Here is a 27,019-nt window from a genome sequence, read left to right on the forward strand (position 1 = left end):
GTTCTTGACACCCCCTTGAACCCTGAATCTCCAATCAAGAACCCTGCCAACTGTAACCGAGAATCGATGAACCCCCAAATGCTGAACTCCAAGCCCTGCACCTCACAGTCCCCACCCCTGACCTACCCACCCTGTGGGCCGGTGCGTGTGTGTGTGGGGCTGTCCGAGTGTGCGTTCCCCACGTGTGGCAGCATCATAGCAAGGAGTTCTCTCTGAAGCCACTTTGCGCAGCATGAAGTATATTCTCTCCATGGTTTTCTGTACACATTTGGTGCAATTTAGTCCTGTACAAATAATCATTTTATAATAAATTGCTGCTGTAATCATAACCAACGGTGTGTTGTGTTGTACTTATCGTGCACCTCGAAATACATCTGAAATGTGCACCTGTGATGGGTTGGGAGCCCCAGGGTGTGCGCGAGGGGCCGCCCAGCGCGAGCCGGTGAAGGGCGACACATGACGCGGACACAATGTCCATCCTGACCTCCATCCATCCCTGCTCAACCTCCCTCCACCTTCTCTACCTCCCCCTCTCTATTCCGTACGCATCCAATTCAGCAGAAGTTAGGCGCTCCCTTTACAGCCTCCCACCCCCCACCCCATCTAATCACACCAGGAGGAAACGGCCCCCCTCTTTCTTGGAAGTGGTCGTTAGCGGTTCTGCATTTACGGGTTCTGCGTTAACGGCCGCGTGGGACGGGAGCGGTGCTGGGGGCTGGGTTCAAAGTGCTGCTGTTAATGGCCCGCGACCTCTGCCCGTCGTGAACCGCACGGCATTCCTCGCATAGTTCGCATTTGCCCGGAGAGGCCTCGCCCTGCGTTTGAGGACACATCTGCCGGGCGGTCGTTTTCACGTCTGTGTTTTGCGGTGGCGGTGCCGAGCGTGCCGGCGGTGGGCGGCCAGGCCGACGCATGGAAGTGGCCGCAACACGGTGGTGGGACGCTGTGTCACCGCCGGCTCCAATGGACACGAATTTAATTATTTGATAAACTAATTTACCCAGACGATCCATCGAGATGGAACGTCTTGTTCGCAAGAGGCCTGCTTCTTTCGTCGGGCCCGTGCTCCGATTCAAGAAATGCTCCTACTCTTAACCTGTCATAAAAAGACAATGCTGCTTGTTGTTGACCGCTCGAAGTTTTGGGGCTGCTTTTGGCAATCCACGAAGGGTTGGGGGGCCCAGGCCCCCTTGGATGTCAGGAGAAATACTTTTGATTCGAAGAACACGGTCGCTGCCAATCGGCGTTGGTGTGGCACCCACGGGGCACGGCGATGGCGCTCTGTTAGCCGCATCCACAATCTCACGCCTGCGGACGAGGGGACCACTTGGGTGGTGTTTGGGGTCGCCCTACAGTCAGCGATGTTGTTCAGCGCAGTCGCATCTCTGCTGCCGCTGCTGCTGCCGCTGCTGCCGGGGCAGGGGACCCCTGGCTTCCCCGGGTATCGGGATTTTCTCCTGCCGGCAATTTTCTAATTTTGCTCAAATGTTGCCGAGCATGTTTAACGGTGTAAAAACACGTAGTTAAGTGATCCACAAGGTTACATGGCCCGTTCACCGGTTTGCATAAAGTTGACAGCAGCCCAGCTGGGAGGATGGACACACGGCAGCCATGACGGTGATGCTAGAGGAGTACCGGCGACCGTACTTCTACCGGCGTCATTCTCGGTAATCGTTCCGATGATGCCGGCTTCCGCGCGGTGCACAAGCAGAAAATGCTGACGGACTCATACTGGCGCATCCCGACGATGGCCGTAGGCTGCAATACCTTGCTGCCTTCCTCCTTTTCTGTCCCACCAGGTCATCCTTGTAAATGAGACGCATCCCGCTCTCTTGAGTTATCACCTGGTCACACAAATTCACTTAACTTGCACCGGACGATTTATAGGCTTTTTTGGCCAATCATGGTGAACCAAGAGAATCACACCAGAGGTTAAACCAATGAAAGAATTATGAGCGATCAGTTATACCAATGAGACAAAGCTCAGAACAGGAGGCATGCTGTCATCATGTGGGCCACTTCCTGATCCTATTTTAAATGAAAGGCTTACTGATAGTTATTAAAATGTATAAATCAATCTCAGCCAAGGACAGCCGCCCTCATTTTGTGAAGCCGCGTGGGAGTAAACCCCGATTGCCTGGGGTTCCAGGGTGGCTCCACGTGGAGGTCGTCGATCGTGGAATTGAGAGACCGTGAATGGCGTGCAGCTCCGCCACGTTGGCTCACGCGGTGTCTCAGTGGCCACCCTGGTCGCCAAACACGCGGGCGATGTCGGCGTTGTGAGGGTTCTCGGGGCCCAGGACGTCGGGCCAGCGCTGCGTGATCTCGTCCCACAGGATGCCGGCCATCAGCGCCAGGGCCGTCTGCGAGACACGGACACGGACCCGGCACAAGTGTGGTGCCCTTGCAGCGTGCGCGCTCTCGGTGCACACGGGGACGTGCGCACAGCGCATACGTGTACACTCGGGCTCTGCCTACTCTGAGAATGTGCAATATGCATACTCTACATGTGTACGCACACCTCCGGTACACGCGTACTCTCAATAAGCACCCTGCACACAATCTCCGTACAAGTGCTCTTGGGGCATACGCTCAGGGAAAATAACTTTCAGATGAACTCGCCCCTGTAATAGGCATTTCGAGTTTCCACCACTGCCTCAGGGCTATAGAGAAGAGATGAGCTTCGCATTGAATGCTCGTTTGAGCAGCAAATCACTTGCACTTATTTAACACAACTACACGCACACACCCGTGTGTGCGTGCATGTGCGCGCGCACACAAAACAGTGCAACAGCAACAACTGCCGTTGGCCACTCGGTGGTGATTACGTTACCACAGCACTTGTGCCAGGCGAGGTGCACTTTGAGGCTCTCACGTGACGTGTCGAAAGCTCGCTCCTGGTAAGAGGGTCACGGGACAGACCCAGGTGCTAGGAGTTGACTGATGTGCCAGGCTAGGTGCAAGAGGTCATGGGTTGAGCGCCTGAGAAGACTGCCAGTCGTACACCACCTGTGCTCCCCCTCACACCACGGGGCATTCAACACATTGCTGGGGACAGTGCTGTCAGGGAGCGCCTCTTGAGGAGGCCGGCACGGCGCACACGAAGGGCGCCTCTCCAGCACGCACCGCGCCTCCTCTCGGCTCGCGGGCGCTGCTGCCCCCACCTGGTCGGGGTGGAATCCGTCGACGGCCTCGATGAGCTGCCAGGCCTCCCCGCCCCTCCACACCCATTCCTCGGCCACTGCGAGAGATCGGCACCGGGCGTTAGTGGCGCGGACGCTCGGCGGGGTCGGGGCAAAGGTCTCGATCGGTAAACGGGTCTCAGGAGCTGGGTGGTCGCACGCGCGTGGCCACCTCGACACGCCGGCGTTGGCACAGACGGGCACGTCTGGGGGCACGTCTGGGGGCACGTCTGGGGTCCCCACGCCACGGCCCAGCCCTGGCGCCACAGGGAGACGCTGCCGCGAGCCCACCACAACAACAACGACAACAACAACGACAACAACAATAACTACGACGGGGCTGCTGCTGTTGTTGTGGGCTCGCGGCCGCGACAGTGTTAACGGCGTCGCAAGCCGGTGCGTGGGGATGGAAGCAAGGGGGGGCATGGATTGGGGTTAGTTCGGATCAGATCTGGGGTGATGTTTGGGACATAGTTGTGGTTTTGAATAGGGTTAGGATTTGGGTTAGGAGTTAGGATTTTGTTTATGGATTGGATTGCGTTAGATAAGGAAGAGTGTTGGACATAGATAGGGTTAGGGGTACTCTGTAGGTAAGGGATGGAGCTAGGATTATGGATAATTTTGAGAACAGGGTTAAAGATAGGCTTACGGTTGGAGTGAGAGGTTCAGTATTGGTTTAGGGATCTATGTTCGGGTTGAGATGGGGATAAGGTTGAGGTTATGGTTCAGGTTAGGGGTTCGTGTTGGGCTTTAGAGTTGGGGTTACTGATTGGCTGTGGCCCTCGGTCTTTCTAAGCAGCAGCGATTCACACGACAGGGACCCTGCCGCGGCCCCACCAACGCTCCCCTTCCATTGAACGTCGTGGCCCAATCCCCCAGTTCCCACGTGGACGGCTTCAGCAGTAAAGCTCAAGTCATGCGAGGGGCAGTAACGGCCCTCGTGTACGTCAGCCTCTGACACGCGCGTCAGCCTCTGACACGCGCGTGTCCGCGTGAGTGCGTGGGGAGCGGCAGTCACGCGCTTTGCGCTTTGCGCTACCAAACAGGCGACCCGAGTTCGGTTCCCGCTCGTGGCCAACACCGGTGAAATTTATCTGCACCGGTCCTGGGTCTCCCCTTGGTCGACTTCGCCTCAAATACGTCGTTGATGTGGCGTGTAAACATTATAACTGGGGAGACAAAGGCGGCCGGGCATGGTGCTGGCCACCCACCCCCTCGAGTATCTTGCCGGCCTTCATAGGTGCTCACTAAAAGCAAAAATATGTTAATCCTCTACGAGGGATCTTTGTCTTTGTGCTCACTCTTGGCGAGTGGGTACTCCACGTAGTGAGCGTCGAAGTTGCTGAAGCTGCGAGTTGCGGAAATCTTCTCCAACACCAACGACAGCTGCTGCGCTCTCTGACAGCAGCGACGGTCAGATCACAACACAACACAACATAGCCAGCAACACAACACAATACAACATAGCCAGCAACACAACACAACACCACATAGCCCGCAACACAACACAACATAGCCCAACAACACAACATAGCCAGCAACACAACATAGCCAGCAACACAACGCAACACAACACAACATAGCCCAACAACACAACATAGCCAGCAACACAACATAGCCAGCAACACAACACGACACAACATAGCCAGCAACACAACACGACATCACACACCACCTTGCTGTGTAGTCTGTACGTTCTCCACCTGTTCTGCACCCACACACAATGTGACCGGTATCGGCCAAATAATCCTGACGCATCACCTGCAGCCTCCTGCATTGGGGCTACGCACAGCAGCAACATCGGCCGCTTCACAGGACTCTCCTGAAGGAGTCTGGAGACTCGGCGAGACTTTGCGACGACGACGACGAGTTAATGGTTGTGAGCGGTGCGATCGCCGTGCGTGGCGCTCACCTCGGAGGTGGCGTCACGCAGGGACGCGTTGGCGCTCATCCACCCGGCGCAGGGGCTGAGCTGCACACAGCACACGGCGGCGTCACCACTCGTGCTCGGGCCCCCCCCACGCCGCCCCCCCACGCCGCCCCCCACGCCCCCCCCCCACGCCGCCCCCCCCCCACGCCGCCCCCCCCCACGCCGCCCCCCCCACATTGCCCCCTCCCCCACACCGAAATTAGCGAGAATGCAAACGCCCCGCGTAGGCCGTGCGGCTGCCCGCATGACGCTCACCTGCAGGCAGTCGAGGAAGGCGTAGGCATCGGCGTAGGTGACGTCGCTGTTCCACAGCCCTGCACGGAGACGCGGAGCCACACATCAGGGGTGGCCGACACCGGAAAACAGTCCGCCACCACCACCACCCACCGCCCCTACCATCACCACTACCATCACCACTGTCATCACTACCGCCGCCCCTACCATCACCACCACAACCACCACTGTCATCACTACCGCCGCCACTACCACCACCACTGTCATCACTACCGCCGCCACTACCATCACCACTGTCATCACTACCGCCGCCACTACCATCACCACTACCACCACCACTGTCATCACTACCGCCGCCACTACCATCACCACTACCACCACCACTGTCATCACTACCGCCGCCACTACCATCACCACCACAACCACTACCGCCGCCGCGGTGACCGCACACCACATGTAAGGGGACTTGGATCAATGAGCTGTGGGGGGGGGGGGGTGGCACTTGAATTATAATTCCCTGATGGTGCAGGGGGCAGCACCTACGAGTTATAGGAACAGCACCCATGAGATGTGAAGGGCAGCACCCACGGTAGTGGCATATCTGTCGAGGGTACAGGCGGTGCAACTGCCCCGGGGCCCGTTGGCCCTGGGGGGACGCGCGCTCCAGGCTGCGACAAAGGGGGCGGGTGGCGCTCGGGGCTCCGAGCCGAGCGCCGAGCGCCACCGTGTGACGGCACTCGCCGACGGGGTGCAAGCGGCCGTGCAGGTGGTCCCACAGGAAGCGGCCGTCGGCCAGGCCGGTGAGGAGGACGTGGCTGCCGGGCGGCAGGGCCTTGTCGAGGGCCGCGAGGGCGGCCAGGGCGTTCTCTCGCATCTCCTCCGGCGTCGTCATCTCGGCCACCGTGTCCCGGGCGCTGCTCACGCACGCACGCACGCGGTGATCGGTCGCGCACGGAGGTGACAGTTTTGAGCAATGCAGCTGCTGGCGGAGGGGGGGTGGAGGGGGGAGGGGAAGTCACTTGTTGCAGACGTCGTTGCCGATGAACGAGTAGACGAGGAGGGCCGGGTGGTCGCTCTCGTTCCGAGAGAAGCTGCGAGGAGAGAAGCAGCGCACTGAGTGAGACAGAGCCCGTGAGGTCAACACCACCACCATCATCGTCAACACCACCACCATCATCGTCAACACCACCACCATCATCGTCAACACCACCGCCTTCATCGTCAACACCACCACCATCATCGTCAACACCACCACCATCATCGTCAACACCACCGCCTTCATCGTCAACACCACCACCATCATCGTCAACACCACCGCCTTCATCGTCAACACCACCACCATCATCGTCAACACCACCACCATCATCGTCAACACCACCGCCTTCATCGTCAACACCACCACCATCATCGTCAACACCACCACCATCATCGTCAACACCACCGCCTTCATCGTCAACACCACCACCATCATCGTCAACACCACCACCATCATCGTCAACACCACCGCCTTCATCGTCAACACCACCACCATCATCGTCAACACCACCGCCTTCATCGTCAACACCACCACCATCATCGTCAACACCACCACCATCATCGTCAACACCACCGCCTTCATCGTCAACACCACCACCATCATCGTCAACACCACCACCATCATCGTCAACACCACCGCCTTCATCGTCAACACCACCGCCATCATCGTCAACACCACCACCATCATCGTCAACACCACCACCATCATCGTCAACACCACCGCCTTCATCGTCAACACCACCGCCTTCATCGTCAACACCACCACCATCATCGTCAACACCACCGCCATCATCGTCAACACCACCACCATCATCGTCAACACCACCGCCATCATCGTCAACACCACCACCATCATCGTCAACACCACCGCCATCATCGTCAACACCACCGCCATCATCGTCAACACCACCGCCATCATCGTCAACACCACCACCATCATCGTCAACACCACCACCTTCATCGTCAACACCACCACCATCATCGTCAACACCACCGCCATCATCGTCAACACCACCATCATCGTCAACACCACCACCATCATCGTCAACACCACCACCATCATCGTCAACACCACCGCCTTCATCGTCAACACCACCACCATCATCGTCAACACCACCACCATCATCGTCAACACCACCGCCATCATCGTCAACACCACCACCATCATCGTCAACACCACCACCATCATCGTCAACACCACCGCCATCATCGTCAACACCACCGCCATCATCGTCAACACCACCACCATCATCGTCAACACCACCACCATCATCGTCAACACCACCGCCATCATCGTCAACACCACCGCCATCATCGTCAACACCACCGCCTTCATCGTCAACACCACCACCATCATCGTCAACACCACCACCATCATCGTCAACACCACCGCCATCATCGTCAACACCACCACCATCATCGTCAACACCACCACCATCATCGTCAACACCACCGCCATCATCGTCAACACCACCACCATCATCGTCAACACCACCACCATCATCGTCAACACCACCGCCTTCATCGTCAACACCACCACCATCATCGTCAACACCACCGCCATCATCGTCAACACCACCGCCATCATCGTCAACACCACCGCCATCATCGTCAACACCACCGCCTTCATCGTCAACACCACCACCATCATTGTCAACACCACCGCCATCATCGTCAACACCACCGCCATCATCGTCAACACCACCACCATCATCGTCAACACCACCGCCTTCATCGTCAACACCACCGCCATCATCGTCAACACCACCACCATCATCGTCAACACCACCGCCATCATCGTCAACACCACCACCATCATCGTCAACACCACCGCCATCATCGTCAACACCACCACCATCATCGTCAACACCACCGCCTTCATCGTCAACACCACCGCCATCATCGTCAACACCACCACCATCATCGTCAACACCACCGCCATCATCGTCAACACCACCACCATCATCGTCAACACCACCGCCATCATCGTCAACACCACCGCCATCATCGTCAACACCACCGCCATCATCGTCAACACCACCGCCATCATCGTCAACACCACCGCCATCATCGTCAACACCACCGCCATCATCGTCAACACCACCGCCATCATCGTCAACACCACCGCCATCATCGTCAACACCACCGCCATCATCGTCAACACCACCACCATCATCGTCAACACCACCACCTTCATCGTCAACACCACCACCATCATCGTCAACACCACCGCCATCATCGTCAACACCACCATCATCGTCAACACCACCACCATCATCGTCAACACCACCGCCTTCATCGTCAACACCACCGCCATCATCGTCAACACCACCGCCATCATCGTCAACACCACCGCCATCATCGTCAACACCACCGCCATCATCGTCAACACCACCGCCATCATCGTCAACACCACCACCATCATCGTCAACACCACCATCGTCGCCACCATCCCTATCTCCATCACAATAACCATCATCTCCATAGAAACCAACAGTGAAGCAAATTTTTTGCAGTGACGACTCCTCCAGTGCAGCACAAAATTGCCAGCTCCTCATGAACCCGGACCCTCATTTACCCGGCTCCCTCATCACCCCGGCTCCCCGGAGAATCCCCTCACCTCGTCAGGGAGTCCTTGGCGGTGGAGGACGCGGCTCCTGCACTCGACACACCGGGGCCACGAGTTACGCGGGGGTCACGTGGAGGTCACGCGGGGGTCAGGCGCCTTGCGTCGCCCGCTAGGCCCCGGCGAGCCGAGGTGGCCTGGGGTCGGGTGTAACGGGCCAGGACGTGGCCACGGGACCCAGAGCGCTCTCCTCGGCTCTCGCGTTCGCGCCGCGTTAAACCGGCGCTGCGTCGGTCCGATCGGCGCCTCCACCGCCCGGAAAAAGGTTGTCCGCACCATGGGGGGCGCTGCCCCCCGTTGTGCCGGTGGCTGCAAGGCGGAGCGAGAGGGTCGGCGCGGCCTCACGACCTGGCCACCGTAGCCTCACGACCTGGCCACCGCGACCTCACGACCTGGCCACCGCGACCTCACGACCTGGCCACCGCGACCTCACGACCGGGCCACCGCGACCTCACGACCTGGCCACCGCGACCTCACGACCTGGCCACCGCGACCTCACGACCTGGCCACCGCGACCTCACGACCGGGCCACCGCGACCTCACGACCTGGCCACCGCGGCCTCACGACCTGGCCACCGCGGCCTCACGACCTGGCCACCGCGACCTCACGACCTGGCCACCGCGGCCTCACGACCTGGCCACCGCGGCCTCACGACCTGGCCACCGCGACCTCACGACCTGGCCACCGCGGCCTCACGACCTGGCCACCGCGGCCTCACGACCTGGCCACCGCGACCTCACGACCTGGCCACCGCGACCTCACGACCTGGCCACCGCGACCTCACGACCTGGCCACCGCGACCTCACGACCTGGCCACCGCGAGGCCGCGAGGTTTGTAAATCGTGTAGGGCTGTTACAGAGAGCCCGTTATGCATGGCAGCCTATGGTAAACAAGCACAGTGGGCGGGGCTACGTCAGTGCACGGGCAGGTGCCCTCTACGACGTCCGCGCTTCGGACGTTACGATCCCCCGGGGCCCCACCCCTCAGGGAGGTGGTTGTATAAAAGGGGAATGTATCGGGGGGCTCGGGAGTGATGTTTAGCTAAAGAAGAGGAGGCGGAAGACGTCTGAGATAGAGCCCTGGACTCCCCCTGGTACGCCGTCCTTATCAGGACCGCGCAGGCTCGAGCCAGTGGCGTGGTACCAGAGCCAGAGCCAGTGCTGGTCTGGACTCTGGGTACCGGGCCCGACTGACCAGTGTCGGGCCAAGATAGCCTCCCCTAGCCCATTAGTGGAGGACTCAGAGGCAGGCTAAGGTTAGCCTAGAGGTGTGTCCTCAGATAGACGGGTGAGGGGGCCGATACCCCCTCAATTGTGTATGTCACAAAGTTGGTATTCAAATAAACAAGTGTGCCTCCAACTCCGGTGTCAACGAGTCATAAGCATTACTACATCTGGCGTCAGAAGTGAAACAAAGTACGAACATGGATACACGCCGGACGACTCGAGTCGGAGTACCAGGAGCAGAGGACACCGCTGCAGTTGGAGAGCCCGAGACGGCTGAAGATGCCATCGAGCAGCCGGGGCTGGGTGCATCCACGCCACAGCAGCTGGAGGAAGGGGAGCCGTCGACGGAGGGGCTGAGGCAGGCGCACGCGAAGCTGGCCGAGCTGCTGTACGCCGCAGCCGCCATGCTCGATAACATCACACGGCTGGGGGCTGCAGGACCGCCACGAGGCGACAGCAGCCAACGACCACAGCGCCTTCCCGCCATTTCAACGAAGCAACATTTTGAAACTCCCGCCATCGCCGCAGCTGCTGTTGAGGGCGTGGCCGCTCTAAGCATCGCGTCCAACGGCGGGAGTACAGTACCTGCCGCGTCACCACGGGTGCGACCGGCGATGCCATCGCTGCTTCGGGCCGACGCTGAGTCGAGTGAGGGAGACGAGGGAGCGCGATCGTCCTCTGCAGCCGCTGCCTTACATCAGCGACTGCCGCCGCTCAAAGAATTTGTGGGCGAGGAGGGCGACTGGGGCGGCTTCCAGCGGCGCTTCCTCGCTCACCAGGAGATGGCACAGTGGACAGACGCCGAGGCTCTCCGAGCACTGCCAGCACTCCTCGACAGCGACGCCCTCGCCACACTAACATCGGCAACGAAGGAGAGGCGTTCCACGCTGCGGAAGGCGATGCAAGTGCTGTCCGCTGTGTATGGGCCACCATCGGACTGTCGTCAACTCTTTTACGATCGCCAGCGGGGGACGAAGGAGTCGCCCCTGGCGTACCGTACAAGCCTCCTGGCGCTGGCAAAGGAAGCCTTTCCACGAATGGACGACGAGGGGATCGACGCCATGGTGACAGAAAAGATACTTTTGCTGGCGGACGACTTAGACATCGTCATTGTCGCACAGGACGATGCAGAAATGTGCTCCCTCCAAGCGGCCCGTCTCCTCCACGCAAACCTGTCCTCTCAACGACGGAAGGCCAGCAAGGCGGCGAGCGGGCGCGCCGTCGCTGCGGCCACCCTCCCGGCGGAAGAGGTTTGCGCCATCAACCATCGACGGCAGCACGGAGCGGGAGCGCGGGGGGACCGGGCCGGTTCAAGCCATCTACAACGTCCATCGTCGCCACCAGCGCTTCCACGCTGCTACAACTGCGGCATCCGGGGCCACGTCGCCTCGGGGTGCCGCTCTCCTCGGCAGCGCGGGACGACACCTCAACGGGACGCCGGCCCTCGTCACAAGCTCCACCATCATAATCCGGCGAGTCGCGGCACCCCTCACGTTTGGCCCACGCACACGCCCGTCGCACACTTAAACACCGCAGCGAAGGGGGGGCCAATATCGCGTACCATGGCACCAACACGCACCGCTCTGGGTACTCACATTGAACCCAGCCAGTGGTCCGTGTTGGCCCATCGGGTTGTAGCCGCGTCGTCGGGGTCGTCGGCCGTTGTGGGTCACATCGATGGGGTGGAGGTTCGCATCTTGGTCGATACAGGAGCATCGGCGACCATTATTTCGGAGTTGATTTATAACATTCTCCCTGCCCAGAGCCGTCCTTTGATGCCTGTTAATGTGCCATTCTTTGCTGCTAACGGGGGTTCACTTGGCATCATCGGACAAATTCGAGCCCAAATTTGTGTCGGGGATATTAAATTATCTGGGCCGATTTTTGTTTCCTCCTCGCTGGCGGTTCCGTGCCTGCTGGGGACGGATTTCCTGGCCAAAATGCCGATTAGGATATTAATCGACCAGGGATGCATTGAGCTCCCATCGGGCCGACGCATGGCGTTTTTGCCATCCCCCGCTACGAGCCGGACGGCGTTCGCGACGGTGCCGGCGTTCATAGATAGAACGGTGCGCGTTCCTCCGGGGGCGCAAATGTTAATTCCTTTGAGACTTCGGCGGCCCTTCGCTAAGGGCATTGGGGCTCAAGGGGTTTTGCTGGGACCGTCTAGGGCCGGGGTCAGTGGACCTAATTTACTCCCGGCCCAGACCATAGTGAGAGGGGATGGAGAACCCTTCATCGCGGTCCTCAATGTGGGCTCGCAGACGGTGGTGGTCCCACAGGGGACCGTGCTTGCTCACGCAACGCCGGTGCCCTGTGAGGAACCCGTCGCGAGTCATGTCGGCGCTGCCCCTGCACCGCGACCACATTCAGACAGCGATGAAGGGTGGCTCGAGGCGCTTTGCGCGGGATCGACGGACCTGTCAAATTTAGAGCGCCAACGTCTTAAGACACTACTGAGGGAATTTTCCGACGTTTTCAGTCGGGATAAATACGATTTGGGCTGCACTCATCTGCTGCGTCACCATATTGATACGGGTGACAGCGCGCCAATACGCCAAAATCCTTTTCGGTTGAGTCCCGCCGAAAAGGACCATGTCAAATCGGCTGTTGATGACATGCTAGCCGCCGACATAATTTCTCCCTCCAACAGCCCTTGGGGAGCGCCGATCGTCCTGGTTAAGAAGCAGGACGGTTCGTTGCGGTTTTGCGTTGACTTTCGGCGCCTTAATAAAATTACGGTTGCCGACGCATACCCGCTCCCACGGATGGACGAATCGCTTGACGCCTTGGCGGGAGCGCGATTCTTCTCCACATTGGACTTACTTTCGGGATTCTGGCAGCTTCCTCTGGACGATGATTCAAAGCCTAAAACTGCTTTCCGTACTCCGCACGGCCTGTTTCAATTCAACCGGTTGCCGATGGGCTTACACTCAGCGCCGGCAACTTTCCAGCGGTTGATGGAATTGGTTTTGGCTGGATTGCAATGGGAGTCGTGCCTGATTTATTTGGATGACGTCATTGTCTTTGGCAAAACTTTTGAGGAACATCTCCAGAGGTTGCGGGCGGTTTTCCTAAAGATGCGGGCTGCTAATTTGAAATTTAAGCCCCAAAAATGCCATTTGTTACGCGAGTCGGTGCGTTATTTGGGGCACATCGTGGGGCGCTCAGGTATTTCTACCGATCCCGCCAAAACGCAGTGTGTAAGCTCCTGGCCGACTCCCACCTCAGTGGGAGAGGTTAGGAGTTTTATTGGGTTTGCGTCGTATTATAGACGCTTCGTCGCTAATTTTGCGACTATCGCCAAACCCCTACATGCTTTAACATCTAAAGGGGTTCGGTTTTGCTGGGGTCAGGAGGAGGAGGCTGCTTTTTGCTCCCTTCGGGATGCTTTGGTAAACGCTCCTCCCCTGATTTACCCTGATTTTTCAAAACCGTTCTTGCTCGACACCGATGCGAGCAACACGGGTATTGGGGGCGTGCTCTCCCAGGTGGTTGACGGCGTGGAACATGTGGTTGCGTACGGCAGTCGGGTGTTGTCTCCAGCGGAGCAACGGTATTGTGTCACCCGTAGGGAACTGTTGGCAATTGTCCATTTCGTCCAACAGTATCGCCCATATCTGTACGGTCGGCATTTCACCGTCCGCACAGATCATGCGGCACTGCAGTACGCCCTGAGGGTTCAACAGCCATCGGGACAATTGTCCCGATGGTTGGAGGTCCTCCAGGATTACGATTTCCAAACCACATACCGTAAGGGCGTTCGCCACACCAACGCGGACGCTCTGTCACGCTTGCCAACCACCTCTGAGTGTGCATGCCTCCTGGGGTCTGGACGTTGCAGGCCTCCAGGGGACACATCGGTACCTGTCTTGGCGGCCGCCAACGACGACGATGCAATGGTTCCTAATTCGATCGAACAACAGGGCAAAGATTCCCTGTTGGGGTTGCCCGTCATTGAATGGGGGCGCCTCCAGATGGAGGATGTCTCCCTCCTCGGGTGGCGACGTCGCGTTGGCGGTGCGGCGGGGGGAAAAAGAGGTGGTTCCGACGCATGGGAAATGTGCCAAGGTCTGCTAATGCATTGGGACGGGAAGTCACGTCGACATCGGCTGGTTGTCCCTACTGGGTTGCGGGGTAGGGTGGTATGGGCCGCTCATGAGCGCCTCCTACACCTGGGGACCCAAAAGACTCTCGCCTTGCTGCAACTTGATTTTTACTGGCCTGGCATGACGAGGGATGTGGGGGATTTGTTGGGATCGTGCCCTCAATGTGCACAACGCAAACCGCCGGCACGGGAGTCTAACCCGCCCTTGCAATCGATCAAAGTGTCCAGGATAAACGAGCTGGTCGCTCTGGACATTTTGGGACCATTCCCCGCCACCCCCAGAGGGAATAGATATTTGTTGACGGGTGTCGAGTATTTTACACGCTGGCCTATGGCCTGGCCTTTGGCCAACCAGTCGGCAGCAGCCATCGTGGAGGCCTTTGTTCAGGGTTATGTCCTGGACAAAGGTGCTCCGGAGAGGCTGCTGACCGACCAGGGCAGAAATTTTTCCGGTAAACTACTCAGACAAGTCTGCGATCTTCTGGGCACAAAGAAAATTCGGACCTCCCCATATCACCCACAAACTGACGGGATGGTCGAACGTTTGCATCGCACCATCTCGTCCATGTTATCACAACAAGTTTCGGACTCGCAAACGGATTGGGACCTACAAATTCAGGGGGTCTTGGCGGCGTACCGGATGGCACCCCATGCGGCTACGGGGTTTTCTCCCTTTTACCTCATGTACGGCCGAGAACCAGACCCGCCTGTTCGTGCCCAGTTGCGGATCCCCGTGCCGCAGGGAAAAACTAATCTGGCTGACCACGTTAAATTTAATCTGGACAAATTGACCGAGGCACGGGATGCTGCAATGCAAAACTCTGACCTCCGTCAGAAGGCAAATGAGCGCCTCAGATTGAGTCAAGCGCACATGCTGCAGTGGAAGCCGGGGGACAAGGCATGGTTGCACTGCCCCCAGGTGCCACTGGCAACCTCCTCTAAACTTGTGCGGCCGTGGCGGGGCCCTGTGGAAGTGGTGGAGGTGTTACGTCCGCAGTGCGTGCGCATCAAGTGGGGGAAGCGGCGATGGTTCGTGCACCCCTCCAGATTAAAACCCTTCGCTGCGGTACACAACCCCACTTCACACGCGCGTGGCCAAACATGTGGGGGGTCGGCCGACTTGCTGGGTCCGTCTCCGTCGCTCTCACCTAATGCCTTGCCGGCTGTGCCACCTTCAGGAGCATCAGGAGTGACGGGCTCACGCCCGATCACCCCTCCTGCGGATGCCGAGGGTCACGCGGAGTCAGAGGAATGCTCACCTCAAGACGGACAGTCGCCACCTGATGGTCCGCCACGCGGGGTTACCCCGTGTGAGGGGCCCGCTGCAAGGACGCGCGCTAAAATGCGCAAACTGTTGTGAGGCCGGAAAATGTGTACATAGCTGTTGTGTTTATTGGGTGTTGTGTGGATGGTGTGTTTCCCGCTCCTCGGATGTACATATGTTGGGTTCACCGTTTGTTGTGTGTGCGGGGTGGGTTCCCTGCTGGTTGTATATAAGCTGTTTTTTTACGGAATTCGTATTTATTCGGGGGGGTGCGACGGGTTGTTTCTCATCTTGTTGTTGTGTCTTGTTCTGGTTCCTGTTATGGTTCAAAAATAGTGAGGCACACGTCAGGGGGTGAAGGCACCTTTATTGTCAAATTTTTGTATGTTGGCAGCCGGGACGGCTGCATGCTATGTGGGGGGGAGTGATGTAGGGCTGTTACAGAGAGCCCGTTATGCATGGCAGCCTATGGTAAACAAGCACAGTGGGCGGGGCTACGTCAGTGCACGGGCAGGTGCCCTCTACGACGTCCGCGCTTCGGACGTTACGATCCCCCGGGGCCCCACCCCTCAGGGAGGTGGTTGTATAAAAGGGGAATGTATCGGGGGGCTCGGGAGTGATGTTTAGCTAAAGAAGAGGAGGCGGAAGACGTCTGAGATAGAGCCCTGGACTCCCCCTGGTACGCCGTCCTTATCAGGACCGCGCAGGCTCGAGCCAGTGGCGTGGTACCAGAGCCAGAGCCAGTGCTGGTCTGGACTCTGGGTACCGGGCCCGACTGACCAGTGTCGGGCCAAGATAGCCTCCCCTAGCCCATTAGTGGAGGACTCAGAGGCAGGCTAAGGTTAGCCTAGAGGTGTGTCCTCAGATAGACGGGTGAGGGGGCCGATACCCCCTCAATTGTGTATGTCACAAAGTTGGTATTCAAATAAACAAGTGTGCCTCCAACTCCGGTGTCAACGAGTCATAAGCATTACTACAATCGCAAGAGCACGAAGACGTGAGAGTGATACTGTGAGGGTGACACTGTGAGAGTGACACAGACTGCGATGGTGCCACTGACACAGTGAGAGTGAGACTGTGATATTGGCTCCACCCCATGTGACACACACTGACCGTTCACCGCAAGGTTCTGCCGCAGGTACAACGAGTCCGTGGGGGACCTGGTACGGCGCACGCCGTGACGAGGGCACGCTGTTAGCCGTGACGAGGGCACGCTGTTAGCCGTGCCGCAGCGCCTTGTCGCGTCAGCTCACGTGACCGTGTCGTGCCCTGTCGCGCCGTGTCGTGTCGCGGTGCGTTGCGTCTTCACGTTGTGTTGTCACGGTGTGTTCAATTATGTTGTGGCGAGTTGCGCTGTGTTGAGTTGCGCTATGTGACATTGTGTCACACGACGTTGTGGTTTGTATTATGGTGAGTTATCGTGTTGTTGTGTTAAGTCACGTGTTATTTTGTTGTCTCGCCGTATTGCGTTGAGTCATGTTGTGTTGTTGCTCTGTTGACCAGTAGCGTGTTGCGGCGTTCATTCGTGTCGTGTTGACGTCTCACGTGATGGAGGCCCAGCTGGAGTTCATGAAGCCTGTGAAGGCCGAGAGCTGTGGCCAGTCCAGCTCGTTAGCGAGGGCAACGGGGAGGTTTGAGAACGCCTCCTGCACACGGACATGGGGACTCGGTCAGCCTCACAGTGTCACCCAGTCTCACCCAGTGTCACCCAGTGTCACCCAGTGTCACGGTGTCACAATCTCACAGTGTCACAATCTCAGTGTCTCAATTTCACCGCCTCACGTTACTCACAGTCTACAGTGCGATGTGGTTGCTGGTGGTGGTGCTGGTTGAGATGATGATGTGTTGATGATAAAGAAGATGTTGTTTGTGGGTCACGATGGTGATGGTGACATGGAGGATGACGATGTGTTAATGGCCGTGGTGGTGGTGAAGTGAAGGATGACGTGGGTTGCTGGTGATGATGATGAAGCCTCACGGGGGAGAGGAGTTCCCCGGTCATCCACGCGGCAGGGATGTGGAAATGGGCTCCGGCCGAGTCCCCCAGGAGCACGAGGCCACGCGGCCGAGAACCTGCGGCGAGGGGCAGCACCGGCCACGCTCGCCACCGCTCACCACACTCACCACCGCTCGCTCCCCGCCACCACTCACCACGCTCGCCACCACCACTCACCACCACCACTCACCACCACCACTCACCACGCTCGCCACCACCACTCACCACGCTCGCTCCCAACCACTCGCCACGCTCACCACCGCTCGCTCCCCACCACCACTCGCCACGCTCACCACCGCTCGCTCCCCACCACCACTCACCACGCTCACCACAGCACGCTCCCCACCACCACTCACCACGCTCACCACCGCTCGCTCCCCACCACCGCTCACTACGCTCATCACCGCTCGCTCCCCACCACCACTCGCCACACTCACCACCGCTCGCTCCCCACCACCACTCACCACGCTCACCACCACCACTCACCACGCTCGCTCCCAACCACTCGCCACGCTCACCACCGCTCGCTCCCCACCACCACTCGCCACGCTCACCACCGCTCGCTCCCCACCACCACTCACCATGCTCACCACCGCTCGCTCCCCGCCACCACTCACCACGCCGGCCACGCCCACTCGCCGCCGTTTCGCCACAACGTTCCCCGCCTCCACTCGCCATCACTCTCACCATGCGGTCATCAATCTCGCATCTCGCTCACGAGCACGCGCCACACTCGCTGCTCGCATCACACTCACGACACCCTCGCCGCCACGCTGACACTCACCATGCCCTCGCCACCAGAATCGACAAACTGCCACCGAGGTTAATCAAACGCGTCACCGACGGGCGCGCCACGCACCCTGGCGGTCTCGCTGCGGTGCGCACGGCGTCTCCTGGTGGCTGAGGTCAAGGGTGAGGCTTGGGTCAGAGGTAGGGGTTGAGCACAGAGGTAGGGGCGCAGGTCAAGGGAGAGGGTGAGGCCGAACGCTCCTCACTTTCGCAGAACTTCTTCTCGTAAGCGACGCCGTCTGCCGGATCCACCCCCTGTGCCCCGCACGCAAAGACAAAGGTGCCCGTGTAGCCTTAACAGACTGTTGGGGCAAGTGATTTTAGCGAGCCGGCACGGCACATAGTTGGGTGGGTGGTCAGCACCACGCCCGATCGCCTTTGTCTCCTCAGTGGCGATATTTACACACCGCATCAAGTAATCATTTCAGGCTGATTCCAGGATCAGTTTAGATTAGCGTCACTGTTATTGACGATGAGGGTGACATGAATTAAGGTCGCCGGGTTTATAGGGCAGTGAGCTAACTACTATGCCACCACTCCCTACAGATATTACGACACTTATTGTCCACCCAGAGGTGTTACTGCCTACTGGGGTGAGGGTGAGTGATGGTGAGTGATGGTAAGTGAGGATGGAGTATTGGTGATGGCAAGTGAGAGCCATGATGGTAAGTGGGGTGAGTGAGGGTGAGTGATGGTGATGGTGAGTGATGGTGAGTGATGATGATGGTGAGTGATGGTGAGTGAGGGTGAGTGGGGTGAGTGATGGTAAGTGGGGTGAGTGAGGGTGAGTGATGGTGATGGTGAGTGATGGTGAGTGATGGTGATGGTGAGTGAGGGTGAGTGGGGTGAGTGATGGTAAGTGGGGTGAGTGAGGGTGAGTGATGGTGATGGTGAGTGATGGTGAGTGATGGTGAGTGATGGTGAGTGAGGGTGAGTGGGGTGAGTGATGGTGAGTGATGGTGAGTGATGGTGATGGTGAGTGATGGTGAGTGAGGGTGAGTGATGGTGAGTGATGGTGAGTGATGGTGAGTGATGGTAAGTGAGGATGGAGTATTGGTGATGGCAAGTGAGAGCCATGATGGTAAGTGGGGTGATTGAGGGTGAGTGATGGTGATGGTGAGTGATGGTGAGTGATGGTGAGTGGGGTGAGTGATGGTGAGTGATGGTGAGTGATGGTGAGTGATGGTGAGTGGGGTGAGTGATGGTGAGTGATGGTGAGTGATGGTGAGTGGGGTGCGAGGGCTGATCCTCCTCACCCAGATGCCGTTGCAGTTCGAGTCCTCGAAGGCGTCCTGGTTGCTTGGCCTGAAACAAGATGGAGAGTGTAGACCCCCCATACGCAAGCGAACGCATTTGGGATAACCCCCCTCCCCCCTCCCCCCTCCATGCGTACGGACTCGATGGATGGCCGCTAGGAAGGTGGAGGTGGAGGGTGACGAGGTGGAGTGAGATGGTATGCACCTGCGGCCGGGGTGCACGTCTGCGCTGCGGTCCGCACAGTCTCTCCCGCGCCAGTGGGAGCCGCGGAACACCTGGGGGGGGGGGGGGGCGAGAGGGGGAGCAGCGGGGACACAGCCAGCGTGGGTGTCTGCCGAGCAGCTGTGCGCGTTCCAAGATGACGACGACGTTGATGACGACGTTGACGACGATGTTAACGATGTTAACGATGATGTTTGTTCAGGACACTCACAGGGACGGTGCTGAAGAGGTCCCCATCACCATCTTGAGCTGGGATGTGATGAGACCAGCACCTGCGTCAAATACATCATCATCGGCCGTGATCTATCCTCGCGGACTCACGGCGTCATGACCCCCAACTCGCCACCCGGACACAAGACGCCAATTTGGAAGTCCCGTCTAATTGACACACGACTGATGAACGTCACGCGCATCTCATGAACACGACACATCTAACGCAACCAATCAACGCAAGAGCTACTTAACACCACGATCCGATACAGTGGCGGCACCGGTAACTTTTCACAACGTAGTCGCTCATTTTGGTCATCACCTACACATTGGGGGAGTGGGGGAGTGGGCGGAGTGACCTGCGGTGCGGTGGTGGTCGCGGTGTGGGAGCGAGTGGACGGTGGTCAGGAGTCGAGATCTCTGGTGGGGCTGCGCGTACCTCCGAATGAGCTCGCAGAGATCTCGGATCTTGGGGAGGGAGCAGATTCCCGACAGCTCCAGGAATTTATCCTGAGGGCGACGCGGTTGTCAGGGCATCACGAGCCAACCTCGCCCACCCGGGCTCCAGAACAGGAGCCTGTGTAGCTCGGCGACCCAACGACCCGGTCAATGACCCCCAGTGACCCCGACCTCTTACCGGCACGGGGGAGCCGGGCGCCAGTCGTCTCGCCGCCTCCACGGCCTGGTGCAGGCCTCCCTGCACGCAGCATGGCGGCGGGCAGGTGGACACGGGTCGCCGTGAGACAACGGGGGGGGGGGGGGGGTGGCTCCGTGTCCCGCTCACGCGGGCACTGCCGCGCGTTTAGTTTGCCGTCCTTCCCCCGCACCTCCGATCATCATACATACGGCGGTGCTCGTCTCCCGTTTACATCGCCGAGCCAGCGGGAGGGATTCCACATTCCCATGGCGGGGGCGAGTCTCTCCGCAGGACGACCACCGTGGATGTTCCCCACAAAGCGGTGCTCACTTTATTGCCCTGGATGGACGCCGTTGCCGAGTGCGGAAAGCAACGCAGCTTGGCGATTAGGCCGAGAGACGGAGAGAGGCGCACCCGAGGTAAGAGAAGCACGTGGACTTGGGCAGCACGCGTCGTGGCGAGAGGGGTGGATGGCCGATGGCGGCCAAATGAGGCGCTGAAACCGTGCCGCGAGCAAGAGCGCGAGCAAGCGCCCACGCGGGATGGTGGCGGCGTGGGATGGCCTTCATGAAAACAGTGGGGAGACCGTGGGTGATGCTGTTGATGACAATGAGTGCATGTTCAGGCCGCTGTTGTTGTCGTGCGGAGTCGGGCCCCACCCTGGGCAGAGGGAACACGTGGCAGAACGCCTCTCCAGGGTCCCGCCGGCACAACGCGAGCGCGTGACACACCACGTCCGGCGTGACCTCCGTGTTCAACCTGCACACAGCGCCGCACACACAGCGCCGCACACACCGCAACCTCCACCACACACTGCACCACACCGCAACCTGCACCACACACCACACCACACACACCGCAACCTCCACCACACACTGCACCACACCGCAACCTGCACCACACACCACACCACACACACCGCAACCTCCACCACACACTGCACCACACCGCAACCTGCACCACACACCACACCACACACACCACAACCTGCACCACACACAGCGCCGCACACACAGCGCCGCACACACCGCAACCTCCACCACACACAGCACCACACACACCACAACCTCCACCACACACAGCGCCACACACACCACAACCTGCGCCACACACAGTGCCACACACACCGCAACCTGCACCACACACAGCACCACACCACAACCTCCACCACACACAGCACCACACACACCACAACCTGCGCCACACACAGCGCCACACACACCGCAACCTGCACCACACACAGCGCCACACACACCGCAACCTCCACCACACACAGCGCCGCACACACCGCAACCTGCACCACACACAGCACCACACCGCAACCTGCACCACACACCACACCACACACACCACAACCTGCACCACACACAGCACCACACCGCAACCTGCACCACACACCACACCACACACACCACAACCTGCACCACACACAGCACCGCACACACAGCGCCGCACACACCGCAACCTCCACCACACACAGCACCACACACACCACAACCTCCACCACACACAGCGCCACACACACCACAACCTGCGCCACACACAGTGCCACACACACCGCAACCTGCACCACACACAGCACCACACCACAACCTCCACCACACACAGCACCACACACACCGCAACCTCCACCACACACAGCACCACACACACCACAACCTCCACCACACACAGCGCCACACACACCGCAACCTCCACCACACACAGTGCCACACACACCACAACCTGCACCACACACAGCGCCACACACACCGCAACCTCCACCACACACCACACCACACACACCACAACCTGCACCACACACAGCGCCACACACACCGCAACCTGCACCACACACAGCGCCACACACACCGCAACCTGCACCACACACAGCGCCACACACACTGCAACCTGCACCACACACAGCGCCACACACACCGCAACCTGCACCACACACAGCGCCACACACACCGCAACCTGCACCACACACAGCGCCACACACACCGCAACCTGCACCACACACAGCGCCGCACACACCGCAACCTGCACCACACACCACACCACACACACCACAACCTGCACCACACACAGCGCCACACACACCGCAACCTGCACCACACACAGCGCCACACACACCGCAACCTGCACCACACACAGCGCCACACACACCGCAACCTGCACCACACACAGCGCCACACACACCGCAACCTGCACCACACACAGCGCCACACACACCGCAACCTGCACCACACACAGCGCCACACACACCGCAACCTGCACCACACACAGCGCTGCACACACCGCAACCTGCACCACACACAACGCCACACACCGCATCCTCCACCACACACCACACTGGACACATACCACACTGGACACACACCGCAACCTCCACCACACACCACACTGGACACACACAGCGCCACACACACCGCATCCTCCACCACACACCACACTGGACACACACCACACTGGACACACACCAGGCACCACACACACCAAACCACACACAACAACCAGGGCCGGATTAAGATTGTGTAGGCCCCTGGGCTACAGGTATTGTGAGGCCCCCAGTAATATTTTTAAAAGGAAACAAAGTGAAAGAAAAATACAAATGTATTTTTACAAGGCAAACAACAAATACAATTCAGCACTCACAAAACGAAACAACTTTTCACTTCGTCTCTGGAGGCCCCTCCAGCTGGCGGAGGCCCCTGGGCTGCAGCCCCTGAAGCCCCCCCCCCCCACGACTTGATCCGGCCCTGACCACAACTCGCCCATTCACTCACTCATGTACTCGCTCTACTCAATCACTCATGCACTGGACCATGAACCTGGTACTCACTCACATCCATATGATGCTTGGCCCGAACACCTGGAGCAGGATCTGACACGAGGCTCGCAGGTTGTGGGTCTCTGTGGGAAATGAGTGCAGGTGACGCAGGTGGCACGTGTTGTTGGTAGCTCAGGTGGCACGTGTTGGTGGTGGTGCAAGTGGTACGTGTTGATGGTGGTGCAGGTGGCACGTGTTGGTGGTGCAAGTGGTACGTGTTGGTGGTGCAGGTGGCACGTGTTGGTGGTGGTGCAGGTGGCACGTGTTGATGGTGCAGGTGGTACGTGTTGGTGGTGCAAGTGGTACGTGTTGGTGGTGCAAGTGGTACGTGTTGGTGGTGCAAGTGGTACGTGTTGGTGGTGGTGCAGGTTGCACGTGTTAGTGGTGCAGGTGGTACGTGTTAGTGTCCTCACCAGGTAGCACCCCACACAGCCTCGCCATGGCGCTCGAGATGGAGTCGTTGTGAATCTCTGACAACTGCTGCACCATGCCCACCGCGATCACACAGCCTGGACACGGTGGGGATTGTTGGTGAGCAGTGGTACAATTACCACTCAAACACTCACCAATTCTCACCAAAACAACCACTCAACAGAGCTCACTAACATTCACTAGCACCAGTTGGCATCAACGAGGAAACACCACGACTCACCACAACTCACCACAGCCCACCACCACTCACCAATGCTCACCACCAGCACCACAGCTGCACCTGGAGCCACAGAGCCCACCCAGGTTGAGTGAGTGGGGTGAGGGGTGAGTGGTGAGGCGTGAGTGAGATAAATGGGGGTGCGAGTGGCGTGTGGTGAGCGGTTTGGCATGAAGCGTGAGGAGTTGTGAAATTGAGAGGTGGCGAATGAGGTGAGTTGTGAAGAATCCCCAAACTCACCCAGGCACCCGAAACCACCATTCACTCCGGGTCCCAGCCTGGCGCAGGCGGCCAGGGGGAGCAGGGGCAGCAGGAGCAGCAGGGGGAGCAGGGGGAGCCGGGCCATGTCCCCTGAGACTCCGGGTGACGCTCCTCTGGGTGTGACCTGTGGAATCACTCGGCGGCGTGAGAGGGACTGAGCGACGTCCCCGTCGCTGTCACCCCGAGGGGGGTGACGACGCGGGTGGTGCCCGGCAGGCACAGAGCGCGAAACCCGTGAGTGTGTGCGTGTGTGCGTCAGTGTGTGTGAGTGTGTGCGTGTGTGCGTCAGTGTCTGTGTGTGAGTGTGTGCGTCAGTGTCTGTGTGTGTGCGTCAGTGTCCGTGTGTGTGAGTGTGTGCGTCAGTGTGTGTGAGTGTGTGTGCGAGTGTGTGTCAGTGTATCAATGGGAATGTGTGTGTCAGTGTCTGTGTGTGTGTGCGTCAGTGTATCAATGGGAATGTGTGTGTGAGTGTGTGTGTCAGTGTCTGTGTGTGTGAGAGTGTGCGTCAGTGTATCAATGGGAATGTGTGTGTGAGTGTGGTTGGAAACATTTAGGCTGGCCTGCCTACGATCCATCCTGGGTTTAACCAGGCTGGATTGTGAGGAGCTCACAAATCCTTGAACGATCTGGGCAAAGTCCCATCGGTGAGCTCCTCTGGCAGGCAAGGCTGCGTTGGCTGGGTCATGTAGCCCGCATGCCCAGCCACCGCATGCCTAAACAGCTTTTGTTCGGCCGGATCGAGGGGGCTAAACGGGCGCGGCACGGGCTAGAGAAGAGATGGAGTGATGTGGTACAGGAGGACGTGGAGCTGAGTGGACTTGCCGATGACTGGTACCAGCGGTGTCAAGATCGGCCTCTGTGGAGGAGGCTCGTGAAGGACGCTACTGGGCAGTTGGAGGCAGTCGCCCTCCAACAACAACGGAGGGCGGAGGAGCGCCGCTCACAACAACGAGCCGAGGGCCGGGTGGCTAAAGCACAGCAAGTTGGTACAGTAGGGGGCACAGGTGGTGCATCAGCCAGTCATCTCGGTCATCTCGGTCAGTCGACCCGTGGCACCTGCTGGGTCTGCCCCGTGACCTCCTGCCAGCGGGCGTTCGACACTTCACGTGGCCTCAAGGTGCACTTGGCCTGGCACAAGCGTCGTGGTGACGTCACCGCCACTTAGTGGCGAATGGCGGTTGTTGTTGTTGTTGTGTGTGGGTGTTCAATTCCCAAACACGGCTAACATTAATGGGCAGTGCGATCAGAACCGTTCCTGATCTCCCCCTCCCCTCTCCACCAACGCGCACTGACCAGCGTGGTGAAGTGTGGTCAAGTAACCCTGCAAAGGCCAGTTGTGGAAATTCCACATTGCCTAGTTTATCCATAGAGCAAAGACCTCATCACAACGTGGTACTCATTTTATCAACCTTGCAAGGATGATGGGCTGTGTCGACCAACACCCAGCCACGACCCCTCACAGGGACCCGTGGGGGCCGGGTCCCCCCCCTCACCCCTCACCCCCTCAACCCCTCACCCAGTCCCCCCCTCACCCCCCCACCCCCTCACCCAGGTCCCCCCCCTCACCCCTCACCCCCTCACCCAGTCCCCCCCTCACCCTCACCCAGTTCCCCCCGGGCCCTGCTCTGCCCCGCGTCTCCGCTGATGTTTATCAACAGAATGTTCCCAAACACGGCTGTGTCACGCAGATCACGCAGATCACGCGTCCCCGCCTCTCCGTTCCCCCACCCCCCTCCCCCGTGTGTTCGTGCTCCCTGTGTCTGTGTCCCCGTGTCTCTGTGTCCCCGTGTCTCCGTGTCCCCGTGTCTCCGTGTCCCTGAGTCCCCGTGTCTCCGCGAGGCTGTCTGTCACTCCGTGTCCCCGTGTGGCTGTCTCTCACCCTGTGTCTCCCCCGTGTCTCTGTGTCTCTCTCACCCCGTGTCTCCCCCGTGTCTCTGTGTCTCTCTCACCCCGTGTCTCCCCCGTGTCTCTGTGTCTCTCTCACCCCGTGTCTCCCCCGTGTCTCTGTGTCTCTCTCACCCCGTGTCTCCCCCGTGTCTCTGTGTCTCTCTCACCCCGTGTCTCTGTGTCTCTCTCACCCCGTGTCTCCCCCGTGTCTCTGTGTCTCTCTCACCCCGTGTCTCCCCCGTGTCTCTGTGTCTCTCTCACCCCGTGTCTCCCCCGTGTCTCTGTGTCTCTCTCACCCCGTGTCTCCCCCGTGTCTCTGTGTCTCTGTCACCCCGTGTCTCCCCCGTGTCTCTCTCACCCCGTGTCTCCCCCGTGTCTCTGTGTCTCTCTCACCCCGTGTCTCCGTGTCCCCGCGTCGTCAAATCTCAGGGGGCGGGGCGAGAAGGTGTTTGGGGGACTCCGCGCATTTCCTCTTTCCACGTCACGTGACACGCACGTGACTGGAGGATAGGAAACGAGGGGCGGGGCCCCCCGGAGTGTGGGGGGGGCGTCAGGGGCTGCAGGGCGCGGGGGGAGGAGGGAGCGGGGAGACGACGACGAGGAGGAGGAGGAGACGACGTTCCGGCTGGACCCCACTGCAGGTGAGAGGGTGCCGCTGTCTGTCTCTCCTGCTCTTTGGTCAGTCGCCCGAC

General features: G+C 59.2%; 2 protein-coding genes across 8 annotated transcripts in view; one reads left to right on the forward strand and one right to left on the reverse strand.

Moving 5' to 3' along the window:
* On the reverse strand, nucleotides 1-26,828 carry AOAH (acyloxyacyl hydrolase). Of its 3 annotated transcripts, XM_078863921.1 has the most exons (21): nucleotides 26,721-26,828; nucleotides 24,420-24,564; nucleotides 23,944-24,039; nucleotides 23,547-23,613; nucleotides 21,378-21,477; nucleotides 20,719-20,778; nucleotides 20,521-20,591; nucleotides 20,083-20,143; nucleotides 19,854-19,924; nucleotides 19,649-19,697; nucleotides 18,599-18,647; nucleotides 17,586-17,680; nucleotides 17,153-17,253; nucleotides 9,002-9,038; nucleotides 6,366-6,437; nucleotides 6,088-6,260; nucleotides 5,368-5,426; nucleotides 4,484-4,580; nucleotides 3,355-3,458; nucleotides 3,165-3,241; nucleotides 2,091-2,363 (listed from the first exon to the last, which is right to left on the reverse strand). In XM_078863921.1, exons 2-21 carry the CDS (start codon nucleotides 24,523-24,525, stop codon nucleotides 2,235-2,237), a joined length of 1,674 nt encoding a protein of 557 aa, XP_078720047.1. In that variant the 5' UTR covers nucleotides 24,526-24,564; nucleotides 26,721-26,828; the 3' UTR covers nucleotides 2,091-2,234. The 3 variants fall into 3 exon arrangements, with proteins under 3 accessions (XP_078720046.1, XP_078720045.1, XP_078720047.1); XM_078863920.1 differs by lacking the exon at nucleotides 3,355-3,458 and having other exon boundaries at nucleotides 1-2,363; nucleotides 4,484-4,571; nucleotides 26,721-26,826; XM_078863919.1 differs by lacking the exon at nucleotides 3,355-3,458 and having other exon boundaries at nucleotides 1-2,363; nucleotides 26,721-26,825.
* A 44-nt stretch (nucleotides 26,829-26,872) lies between these two features.
* Nucleotides 26,873-27,019, forward strand: part of LOC144936778 (engulfment and cell motility protein 1-like) — a 38,643-nt gene continuing 38,496 nt past the window's right edge. For all 5 annotated transcript variants that reach the window (XM_078863914.1, XM_078863911.1, XM_078863915.1 and 2 more), the window contains exon 1: nucleotides 26,873-26,968. The gene's annotated coding sequence lies outside the window, so the exon portion shown is untranslated. The remainder of the gene's footprint in view (nucleotides 26,969-27,019) is intronic.

The sequence above is a fragment of the Lampetra fluviatilis genome, chromosome 17 (assembly GCF_964198595.1).
Source record: "Lampetra fluviatilis chromosome 17, kcLamFluv1.1, whole genome shotgun sequence".
NCBI classification, from domain to species: Eukaryota; Metazoa; Chordata; class Hyperoartia; order Petromyzontiformes; family Petromyzontidae; genus Lampetra; species Lampetra fluviatilis.